Here is a 12,922-nt window from a genome sequence, read left to right on the forward strand (position 1 = left end):
AAATGAATTCAATGTATTTGATGCTAAGAATCAGAATCAGGAAATTTTGAGTATATGCCTGTCTTACATCATTTTCAGTTGACATAAAGCAATTTCTCTTACCTGTTTTTTTTATCTTCTCGACTATATTCACTTCAGTCTACCTTTGGGTTAGACTTGACTGACTATAATAACTGGTAAACATTCGAATTCTCAAAATAAAAAATAAAAATGACGAAATTCCACTTGAGACCTAGAAGTGCCAATCTTCTTCAATTAGTGTTGCCCAATTGAAAAAGCCCTCATGCTAACTGTATCTACAGCAAGTTGCACATCCATTTAAGCATTCCAGTGTAATCTAAATCTGCTGATTTGTCGCCTAACTTGGCAAGTCAATTTTCTGACGTTCCTCAACTCAGTCTATTCCTGTGTCACTAGCCCATCATCAATCTCATCCACCCTGGTGACGGGAGCACTCGGCAGTACCTCTTCCTCAATATCTCCTCCATTTGGTATGACTGTCACCTCATGAGACTGTTATCACCTGAAGAAGTTCCAATGGGGTAGCAGCTGGATCCAGTTCCAAGCAACCTCTTGGCGCATCTTGACCTTCTTGACCAGTAAGCAAGTGACAAGGGACCTGATGAGAAAATCGGAACATCTCTTCTTTGGGGATTCTCTTGACCATTTCCGGCTCCAAATTTGGATGAAATACTGTCTTAAAACCGATCGCCTTCACAAGGGGAGCAACAGACACACCCTGTTCTTCGTAATCATCAAGCACCATCACCATGTCATAGCTGTGCATAACTTCACCAGGAGTATCTTCGTTCCAATCAGACGACCAATTTTTATAAATTGCCCAAACATCACTCTTTTTGGGAAATATTCGAATAGTCCCTCGTGGACCTTTTGACCAAACAACCTTCTGAGAAAACGAATTAATAGATGTGCAGATTTCATGTCTGCCAACTCTAAATTCCCCACAGGTTTTGTAGAAACCTGAGCCTACCCAGTCTATGGGACCAAATTCGCTGTTGGTTTTTGAGTTAAGCCAACTGATCCTCACCTTAAATGGTTTCCTAGATATCACCTCGTTAATTAGAGCATAAAAACGCGGCATACTATCGTCATCATCATAAGCAGCCCAAACTTCGTTATTGCCAAAAGAACTTTCACTTCTATCCTTGTCAAAATCATGAAAGTCAGAATCTGGAACATTCAGTGATACTGCCATGATATTCTTCTTATCTGCATTATCAGCAGAACAACTCATAAGATGCTTGTCTGCCATCTCTTCTACCACAGAAGACAACCCAACTTTCCCATTATGGGTGCCTTTATATTTCACTCTCTTGTTTTCTGTTGCTTTCTTGCTCTCTCCGTTCACAATGTTGCTTGGAGTCCCTGATTTCCATTCATTTAGCTTCTTCAGAATATCCTTTCGACCCTTTTCCATCAGCATCTTTCGCGTTTCAAGCAGTGTAAGATCTCTAGTGCTGTTTGGCTGACCGTAAGTGCCAGGAATATGATAGAACCTTGATCCTGATGTACCTGCTCTTCCAAAACCACCATTTTCCTGGCCCACATAATTGTTCATTCCATATCGATAACCATCATTATCTAATTTTTGTCTTTTAATATCTCCCTCCAAACCAGTAGGGGCATTTGATTCAGTATACTCTCTCTTTAATTTCTGTTGTACCAGCTTTACAACATTTGCTGCTTTTGTTGTGACAGAAGGATCCTTGCCACTACTAACAACTTTTCCAGATGGTGAATCCTGCTGGAAGTTTGCATGTTTAAATGAATTCGGACCAGCTATTCCTGGACCTGATTTTTTAGCAGCGGCCACTTTTCTTCCTCTATCAAAAGCATTCCGACTAGGTGCATGATTGCTAGAATTTTGATGCCGTCGGGGAGGAACGGGATTGGAAGATTTGGAACTATTGAAAGGTGAAGCAGCCTCAGAAGCCAGGAAGGCCTTGTGACAATTGGGACAAAGAAGAGTATGGTTAAGATATATCTTAAGATACTCATAATGCATCATGCATCGACGACAAATGGTCCAGAAAGTATCAGTTCTGGAATGGGATGGAGTAGGCACTGATGTAGGGGGCACCTTTGCACCATTGTTCTTCATCTTCAGAACCGATGTTGTCCTACTTGCAATATTATGATATCCATTTGCACGGGATGCAGAAGATGGACCACCAGCATGCATGGGAACTTTCTGTTGGACTCCTCTAGAACCCCTCCTTTGATTATAGGCAAACCTCTTGGCTGTATCTGATAACAAGCTCCAGGCTTCTGAAAGAAGCTTAAATGCTCCATCAGCACCAACAATTTTATTTTTATCAGGGTGAAGCATGAGAGCCAACTTCCTGTATTGTTTTCTTATTGTTTCATCATCACAGGTTGGATTTACACCAAGTACTCCATACCAGTCTACTTCTCCATTAGTTTTGTTCTCCCATGAAATATACACATCAAGTGTTGTCAACAACTGGGTAATATCCTCAAATTCTGGATATAAATTATGTGCTTTCAAGGCAAATTTTCTTGCACCAGAAAAATCCTTTTTCTCTAACTTGTCCTCAGCAATTGTTTTTGCTCTTAGGGCTTCATCTCTGTTGCACTCCATAGTTTCACAATGATGTGACTGCAAAATCTTCACCTGATAGTTGATTTCACTCTTGGACTGGCATGATAACAGCTGAAAAGCTTAAAGATCAGCCAACTGACATAAAAATCTAATGTTGAATCCTAAGGATCTCCCCAGAACGGAGATCCTCTTAAATCTCAATCGTCAAATACCTGACCACAGCAAGAGAAACGAGGAAAGTGATTATGAAAAAGTTCAATAATTAATGGGAAGGCAATTGACATTAATACAGAATTCTCAATCCCCAAAGATGCATTATATAAGTCTCGACTACTCATAAATACACCGGACCAAGCAAACCTGCCATATAAGGTGAATATAGACTTGGTGGTTCGTTACTTTTTTCAAATCCCAAAAAAAAAAAAAAAAAAAAAAAAGACAAANCTTTTTTAAAAAAACAAAAAAAAAAAAAAAAAAAAAGGCCAACAAGAGATCTAAAACACAAATCTTAGGTTCGTAGTTGAAAGGGGGCCCACTTACACTAGGTCAACTTACACGAAAAAAAGCTATGCACCGAATCTTATGGTGAATCGTAGCAAGAAATTCCTAGATACTATTTACAAGCTAGAATGCAAAGTTCAATTCAAACACACCTCTACAGTACCTAAATAAGTCATTTCAATATTTCCAAACATGTCATCTGTCAACAACCAAATGCACATCCATACACCATTATTTACAAGAATTTTATTCCTTGTACCATTCAACAGCATGCATAAACATGTAAAGCTGTACTGCAAGAGGCTTAGATCGTACATAAATATTCTTTTACCGATCAAGAACTCATATGCAAGTTACTTTAACATGCATGATCAAAAAGAGAAGGAACAAAGAAACAATAGAGAGGAATCTAAGAATCATCATAAGCTTAATTCAAAAGCTCTAAACATTGAAACAATTCAAGTTACAATTAAAGCAACAAAATTACCCCAAACATCTGAATACACGAAATTTACAGAGTCAAAATCGATCTGAACAGATTATAAATGTTCAATACTTCAGGCTGAAACCCTAGATTGGATACCAACATTTTTGTTCGAAACACAAAAAACCAATTCAAAATTGAAGAGAACAAAGAATAAATACCCGTTAACAGTAGAATTTGAATCATCAGCAGTCGAATTTAGTCAATATTTTTCCCACCAAATTGAAATTGAAATTGGGGGAACGGAAACTTTTGTCAAAATCCCCCAAGCCCAGCGAGAAATCTGAAATGCACAAAAAAAAATTCTGTAACTGGGAAAAGAAATTAGGTTGAGATTTGCATTTTATATTTTTACACCAACTTTTGTGGTAAACCCCAACTAGAGTTAGAACATAACTAAGGTTAATTAACCCTTTGGTCTCAATTAGAGTTACTTTTTTCAGCTTTTGTTTATTTAGTCCCCATTTGTTTTTCATTTTTGAAAGAACGAGAATGAAAAATATAATCATTATGGACCCCACACAAAATATAGAAATTTAAATTTGGTGACTTGATATGATGAATAACATTCATATTTTTCATTTTAATGGGGAAAGAATGAGTAACAAACAGTAACTTCTTTTTCTTTCTTGGTACATAAGTGTGCTTGTTCGATCATTTGATAGTTCCTTGGGTATTTCTCGTATTGAACATATTCTTTTCCCTTTTAATACGAGGTATCTTTTCTAATTTTGGCTTTTATTTTTTCAAAATAAATGGATTCATTTCCTTTTATATACAAACAATGATGTATGTCATAAATAAGGTAATGGTAATATTTGATTATGCTATTTAAGCATGTGATAATACTATTTGTGCATCATAGTTTATAAAATGATATATATACCTTTAGATTAATTGGTACAAAACACATCCGTATCTTTCATTTTTTGGAATTTCACACATACGTTCATCTTTCACTGGAAATCATAATTTTCATCAAATTTCTCATGTAAAATAACAAAGACACGCTCTTGTTTAAATAAAAGAAAAGAAGAAAAGAAAAATTAAAAAAATAAATTGCAATCATACTCCCTAATGTTTAAAAAAGTGCAAATAAATTATTAAAATATTAATTAGCACAAAATGTCTCTACATTTTAATATTATTGTGCAAAACATCTTTACTTTTTTTTTGACATTTTCATCTTTATTTTCACATTTTATTTCGAAATTCATCATTTTCATCTATTTGTCAATTAAAAGCTGAAAAATAATAAATATACTTTCCTTTTTTAAATAAAACAAAAATAAAGAACAAATTGTAACTATACCCCCCAAAATTTTCTTAAAAAAGTACAAATAAATTGCAAATAAATAATTTAAAAATAGAAATTTAAAAGAACACTTTCTTTTTTAATAAATTATTTGGAATTTACTTGTACTTTTCTGAAAATTTTGGGAGCAATTTGTTCTTTATTTTTTATTTAATTTTTTTATTTAAAGAAGAATGTATATTTGTCATTTTATAACTTTTAATTGAGAAAATGAATGAAAATAATGTTTTTCACAATAAAATGTGAAAAAAAAATGGTGAAAATGTCAAAAAAATGAAATATAAAAATGTTTGGCAAAATAATATTGAAAAGGTATGGATGTTTTGTGATAATTACTATTTTAAAAATTTATTTGGATTCATTTGCACATTTTAAAAGTTAGGGAGTATGATTGCAACTTGTTATTTAAGTTTTCTTTTCTTTTCTGTTCTTTTCTTTTTGTTTTATTTAAATAGGGTAATTAGCACAAAACATCCCTACCTTTCGATGTTTTTGTGGATAACATCCCTACCTTTCATTTTTTGGTGGATTACACCCTTACCTTTACATTTTTTTGCGCAAAACGTCCTTCTGTCAACTTTCCGTTAAAATGCTCCGTTAAATCAAAAAGGTAATTAGCACAAAAGGTCCCTACCTTTCAAAGTTATTGTGCAAAACGTCCCTACCTTTTATTTTTTAGCATAATTAGCAGAAAATGTCCCTACCTTTCAATATTATTGTGCAAAACGTCCCTACCTTTTATTTTTTAGCATAATTAGCAGAAAATGTCCCTACCTTTCAATATTATTGTGCAAAACGTCCCTACCTTTCATTTTTAGCATTTTTACCCCTACCTTTCACATTTCATTGCAAAAAGGTCATTTTCATCCATTTTTTCAATAAAATGACGATTTTACCCTCCTATTGAAATAAAACAAAAAGAAAAAAAAATAATTAATTAATTGCAATCATAGTTTTAAATCTTTCAAAACATTACAGATAAATCCTAAATTCTCCACTACGGCCACTTTCACAACCCCACCAAGCCACCACCTATAGATTCATATAGCACCACTTTTCGACCACAACACATAGGACTCTACCACCACCAGCGTCGCCTCACTCTCCCCAATAACCTCCTCCATAGTATTGGTCACCAATCTGTTCGAAACAACCACATTTACGGTGGTGGAGTCCAATGGGCATGGTGCCCGAAAGGTGGTATTATGTGGATTTATAGTTGGCAGCTTGATAGGTTGTGAAAATGGTGATGGTTGAGAATTTATGATTTTTTGTAATTTTTTAAAAATTTAAGGATTATGGTTGCAGTTGGTAATTCATCTTTTCTTTTTGTTTTATTTGAATAGGAGGGTAAAATCGTCATTTTATTGAAAAAATGGATGAAAATGACCTTTTTGCAATGAAATGTGAAAGGTAGGGGTAAAAATGCTAAAAATGAAAGGTAGGGACGTTTTGCACAATAATATTGAAAGGTAGGGACATTTTCTGCTAATTATGCTAAAAAATAAAAGGTAGGGACGTTTTGCACAATAACTTTGAAAGGTAGGGACCTTTTGTGCTAATTACCTTTTTGATTTAACGGAGCATTTTAACGGAAAGTTGACAGAAGGACGTTTTGCGCAAAAAAATGTAAAGGTAAGGGTGTAATCCACCAAAAAATGAAAGGTAGGGACGTTATTCACAAAAACATCGAAAGGTAGGGATGTTTTGTGCTAATTACCCATTTAAATATGATGGTATGTTTGTCATTTTACATGAGAAATTGGATGAAAATAATGATTTCTACAATAAAAAATGAATTTAGGGGTGAAAATGCCAAAAAATTAAAGATATGGACATTTTGCACAATAACAATAAAAAAAGGGAGAAAAGGAAAAAAGAAAAAAAAAAAAAAAAAAAAAAAAAAAGGAAGCAATCAATATAATCAACATCATCAATCTATACATAAATTTGTATACAACTAGTAGTAAGCACGTGCATTGCACGTCTTATGCATTGATGAATGATATACGCACTATTTTTGAATTAATAATACCTTTTTTTTTAAAATACTAGAGGTAATTGATATTGTTAAAAAGAAAATTACAATTGAGTGTATATATATAAGTTATTATGAAATTATGTGTATAATTTAAAAATGTTGAATAGACTAAAATATAATGATACAATTACAATAATACTTCTTTGTGCACAATATTTTTTTTTTAGTGATCGAATGTCCCAATTAATACATTAATACAACATTTAGCTCATTTGTTACCTCATTAATACATTAATGTCACCTCTTAATTTTGTAACCTCAATTAAATAATAACCTAATGGATGGATTATAATGTAAATCATGAAGATTTATAAGGGCTTTGTTGATGAAAAATAAAAATTGCTTTATTAATGAAAAATAAAAACTCAATGGATGAATTATAATGTAAATCATGAAAATTAATAAGTGTTTTGTTGATGAAAAATAAAAAATGGCTTTGATGATGGAAAATAAAAATTGTAAGAATGAAATAATCAATTGAAAGATAAGTCACTAATTTTTTGTTGATTTTTTTTTTTAATAATTGAATGTCAGTTTCACTCCTTATATAATTCCAATCCAAATGATAAATATAAATTAAATATTTCACCATTTATATTGATTCCAAATCAAATGATAAATATTAATTAAATTGGTAATAAGGGCATTGTTGATGAAAATTAAAAATTGTAAAGAAAAAAAATCAATTGAAGTTAGTTATTGAATTTCCGTATGTAATTTCTTTTTTATTCATTCAATGTCCTCATTAATATATTAATGCAGCATTTAAAATATTTGTAATCTCAATTAAATATTAATTTAATGGTTGAATTATAATGTAAAGCATGAAGATTGAAAATTGCTCTGTTGATAAAAAATAAAAATTCATTGAATGAATTATAATGTAAATTATGAAGATTAATAAGTGTTTTGTTTTTTTTATTTTTTGAATGGTAAGTCGCTGATTTTGTTTTTTTATTTTTTGGATATAATTGAATGTTAGTTTCACTCCTTATATTAATTCCAATTCAAAATGATAAATATCAATTCGATATTTCACTCCTTATATTATATTAATTCTAATTCAAAAAACAAACACTTTGCATTCAGACTTGTTATAATTATTAGTTGTCAAGTGCTATAGTTTTCGTGTCAAATCAAATTATTTCTTTATCCTTTTATATCTCATAATAGTTACTTACCTTGAATATCCAATGCATAGCAATATGGCATAATGACAAGTCTGAGTCTATTTATTTAAATTTTTCAATACGAGTGTGATAACATAAAAATGTATGATAATGACTTATTTTAATTCGAAGATCATTGTTGAGTACCCACTATCTACTTCAACTCTCAATATCATTTATCAATGCCCATTTCAAATTTCCCAATGCAAGCCCCGTTTCAAGTTCTAACTACGCGACGACCGATTGAGATATCAATCTTCTTCTCTTTCTTATAATGCAAGAAACTATCCATTCCAAGCAATAGGCATCCCTCAACATAGTAAATCTCTTGAAAATTACCTCCTTTTAAACAGTGGCAAACTTGATCGTTGTTATAGAACCAATCACCACCTCTAAATTGGATAGCTAATCTCACTATAATATCTTGTATTATCTATTGGTAGTGGCAAGGTTTACAATACTGATAAAAATCATTCAACTCAAGGTGAAGTGACAAGCATAAGTTTATGTTTAGACTAAGATTAACTAACCTTTTATTCTCAATTAGAGTTCTTTTTAGATTTTTTATACATCTTCTTCTTTTTCATTTTTCTTAATTGCTGACGATAAAAAACGGATCAACAAATTTCTCTCATCTAATCAAGATTTTCGCCTCTTAGAATCGCTAATTTTTATGCTCAAATTGGAGCAAGAGGAGATATGACTATTCAGGAGGGAGGTATTTAATTTGCGTGAATTTCTCTTATAGTTATGTGTTTGGGATAGTATTAAATTTTCCTCAAAGCCTCTGGGCAATTCAGTCATTTCAAAAAGAATGACAAGTGGCGATCTTGCATTGGCTCGCTTGTAATTGATTCTGTTATAATATTACATTTTACTCACTAACTCATGTGCGCTTCAATAATAGTTTCTGGCCAGTCTGGATAGGGGAGTTGTTTGCCTACTTTGTGCTAGTCATTTACACTTGATTTTCCATTTGCATCATTTATGCTTCGTAAATAGAGATTTAGATTTGCGGAGTGTATCTCTTAATTTAGAGTCTGTTTGAGCCATATTCCTTGCTTCAAAATGCATTTTGGTATTTTTGATGAAGAATGTGTATTTAAAGAATTAAAAAAAAAAAAGTTCAAGATTTGCTTGTGATATTATTTTATTAAAAAATGTATAATCGAACATAAGAAAGAAAAAAATATTTTTTGAAAATAATGGGTACCAAACAAGGACTTAACAAATAGTCATGTAGCCCCTGTTTGACCCCTATTACCTGAAAATGAAAATGGGAGAATAGTATTTTTTAGAAAAATGAGTGGTTGAAAAAGAAGGAAAAGTTTTCGATTTATGTGTAATATTATTTTATGAAAGATTGTATGGTTGAAAATAGGAGAGAGAAAAATGAAATGTAATGTAATTGAATTTAATGGGGATCAAACGGGGGCGTAGTTCGATTTTATTATATATATCAAATCTAGCATTTAATTGTATAATGTTATGGAGCCGCAAACTTTTCTGATGATTTTTTTTTTTTTTCCAAATTATCCTTTTTCCTATTTTTATTTTTTTGGCAATTAATGCCCGAGTTAGATTAAAAGTTTTTATTCTTTAATGCTTATTCACGCATGTTTTTTAGGAGTGCATCTTTGACTTCTTCTATTCTGCTTATGTATTACACATGCTTTCTTTTGGCCATTCATTTCTCTGTCTTTTCATTTTTAATCGTTGAGATTTCGTAATTCTTTAAATAATGAGTCTATTGGGATTCAATGGCTGAGATTGGCTTTTCTTGACATTATATATATGCACTATGCTATCTCCTGATTTTATCCTCACTAACTTCAGAAGATATGTCCTAACACTCTGTTCTTTGTTGATTCTAGGGAAAAACCTCTTATTGTTATCAGAATCCTAGCGGCGTTACTGTATTTTCTTGATGAATTCCCTTTAGTTATTATCCAACATGTTATCTTAACTGGACAAGATCTTGGAATTATCCTAATTTTTTCCTTCTATGCTACGATTGCATATCTGTAATTTTGATTTTGACGCATATAATTTAGAAGCTAGCAGAGAATGGTTCGAAGCTAGTAAATTTTTCACGTTTTGCATTTTCCACATATATGCATACTTGAGGGATCATTATGCAAAGCATAGTCACATGCATTTACAGAGTTCACCATCCTTTCCTATGAGCTAATATAATCATGATATAACAAGTTCAGTTACTGTGTATGGTCTTTCCCACTTCGATCTGAGTGAGCAAGAACTCATTTCTCTATCTACAACAAATATTTTCTTTAAGACTAAGTCCCTAATTTTGAATTCGTTTTACGAACCTTTGAATTGAAATACCTTTCCAATCTCTTCTGGTATGAGAAGCTGAATTTGAGATTCATCTCCCTTTTCGTCTAAGAGGTCTAGATTCGTATTTATAGTTTTTTCATTTTTCTCTTTGTCATATGATTTTTCTTGCCAAACTTACACTGCTTTCTATCGGTTGCATGGCTTCCATTCTATAAGGAGAAAGGGATGTCTTATTTACAGCTTTCACTTGTCCATCAGCCTGGACAAAAATATGAGGTGGAGAAATGTCTCAGAATTCTCAACTGGTCACACATTGCTTTTAACCTTTTCCCTTGAAATTGCATGTCATTATCTAAAATTATAAAATTTAGTATACTGAACCGACAAATAATGTTATTCCTTGCGAATTACAAGTATTATCCTCAGTAATATTTACGAGAGGTCCGAAATAATCTACTACCATAATCTTAAATCTCATATTGAATCTTCCTCAGTGCATTGGTCCAGCAAAGTCAATGTCCCATATGGTGAAAGGTCAAGGGCCATTGTTGGTTACAAGCTCTTGTACGGGTTGTCGTGGTATATATGCAAACTTTTGATATTGTTTACATTTTCTAGCAAAGTTCATGGCATCATTCCACAGGTTAAGCCAATAATATTCTTATTTCAAAAGACTTTTGTACTGGGAAGTGTCCACTAGCGAGGTTTCCACGTATACCCTCACGAATTTCTTTCATTACATATAAAGTCTCATCCTCAATACATCTTAGCGGAGGGAGTGTATACCCTCACTTAAATAAGATATCGCCTTGCAGTGTGTGTCTTGCGACTCTTACTCACAATTTTTGTGCTGCCTTTTTATCCTTGAGGATTGTCCCATTTTTTAGATAAGAGACAGGTTCTTGCATTCATGAAGCTTTATCCTGTATCTATAGGTTTTCTTTCTTTTTTTGGTCAATTGATGGCTTTGATAGCAATTCAACGGCCACTGGTTTAAATAATTCCACAGCATTTGAACTTGCCAGCTTTAACAAAGCATCAGTATGCTCGTTTTTCTCTCTAGAAATTGGAATGAGTTCAAATTTGTTGAAATGCTAAGATGATCTTATGGCTTTTGCGAGATAAGCAACCATCATTTTATCCTTGATTGTGAACTTTTCGTTTCCTTGATTTACTACTAACTGTGACTCTTATTTACTTCTATATTTTGAACTTGCATTTCTTTTCTCAGCTGTAGGCTTGCCAATAAGGCTTCGTATTCAGCTACATTATTGGTTTACTTTAAACGCAAATCTTAATCCATAATTCAATTTGTACCTTTTTGGGCTTGTCAAGATTATGCCTACTCCAAAACTAGTATCTCTTGATGACCCATTCACAAGTAGTTTCCACATTCCTGTTCAAGCTTTTCATCAGAAACGAGAAACATCTGACATTTTTCGCAATAAATCAGTCAACACTTGTGCTTTGATTGTGAATCATCCTTTATAGCTTATTTTGAATTGTCCCATCTCTACTACCCATTTCATTAATCTTTTGATGCATCAGGCTTTTGCAGTATTTTTTTTTTTGAGCAAAAAATTAGCTAGTATTTCGATAATGTGGCTTTAGAATTAAGATCGCAACTTTCACGTTGCTGTAACTAAGTCAAGGGCCAGCTTTTCCATATCGGATACCTAGCCTTTGCTCATTGCAAGACCTTATTTATATAGTAGATTGGTAATTGTTGTTGCCCTTCGTATTTTACGGTATGGAACTTACTACCACCTTAGAAATTGCTAAATCTAATAGTAATTTTTCTCCATTTTGGGTTTAGATAGTAGGGTTGCTTTTCCCATCTTATCTTTTACAGCCTGGAATGCCTGTTCGTATTCACTGTTCTGTTGGAATTTTTTTCCCCATTTCAACACTTAGAAAAAGGGAAACATTTATGTGTTGCTCATAATACAAACCTACTTAGGGAGTTGACCCTTCCATTTAGGCTTTGTACCCTTTTTTTATTTTTTTTTTTTTTTTATTTTTTATTTTTTGGGTTTAGATGGGAATCGCATTTTCATGAGGGACTGAATTTTATTGGGGCTCGCTTCGATACGTCGTTGATTGACTATACAACCAATGAACTTTTCGGATTAAACTCCAAAGGCGCATTGTAGTGGATTTTCACCTTCATCACGTATTTCTATATTACGTTGAAAACCTCTTCTAAGTGTTTCAAATGGTCTTTAGCGTGAAGGTTTTTCACCAACATATCATCAATGTATACTTTCATTATTTTTCCTAATTGATTTGTGAAAAATTTGTTCGCTAACCTATGGTATGTGGGCCTTGCACTTTTTAACCCAAATGGCTTACTTTATAAGAGTATAGTCTCCGATCTGTAACGAATGTAGTATATTCCTTTTTAGGTCCATACATAGAGATTTTATTATATCCTGGATATGTATTCATGAAACTTGACAGCTCGTGTCCTCTAGTTGCATCCATTAGCCGATCAATTCTAGGGAATGAAAAGCAATCTTCAGGACAAACT

The 12,922-nt window shown here is 32.6% G+C and overlaps 1 protein-coding gene across 2 annotated transcripts; it reads right to left on the minus strand.

Annotated features, from left to right (window-relative positions):
- On the minus strand, positions 1 to 3,871 carry LOC111383475. 2 transcript variants are annotated; one of them, XM_023007586.1, is made up of 2 exons: positions 3,731 to 3,871; positions 1 to 2,641 (listed from the first exon to the last, which is right to left on the minus strand). In XM_023007586.1, exon 2 carries the CDS (start codon positions 2,621 to 2,623, stop codon positions 506 to 508), a length of 2,118 nt encoding a protein of 705 aa, XP_022863354.1. In that variant the 5' UTR covers positions 2,624 to 2,641; positions 3,731 to 3,871; the 3' UTR covers positions 1 to 505. The 2 variants fall into 2 exon arrangements, with proteins under 2 accessions (XP_022863354.1, XP_022863353.1); XM_023007585.1 differs by having other exon boundaries at positions 1 to 2,796; positions 3,731 to 3,870.
- Positions 3,872 to 12,922: the final 9,051 nt, after the last annotated feature.

The sequence above is a fragment of the Olea europaea genome, unplaced genomic scaffold (assembly GCF_002742605.1).
Source record: "Olea europaea var. sylvestris unplaced genomic scaffold, O_europaea_v1 scaffold2699, whole genome shotgun sequence".
Taxonomy (NCBI): domain Eukaryota; kingdom Viridiplantae; phylum Streptophyta; class Magnoliopsida; order Lamiales; family Oleaceae; genus Olea; species Olea europaea.

What these genes read in the sequence shown, in the direction of transcription:
- LOC111383475 (XM_023007586.1), bottom strand. Translation starts at nt 2,623, where the DNA reads ATGGAGTGCAACAGAGATGAAGCCCTAAGAGCAAAAACAATTGCTGAG.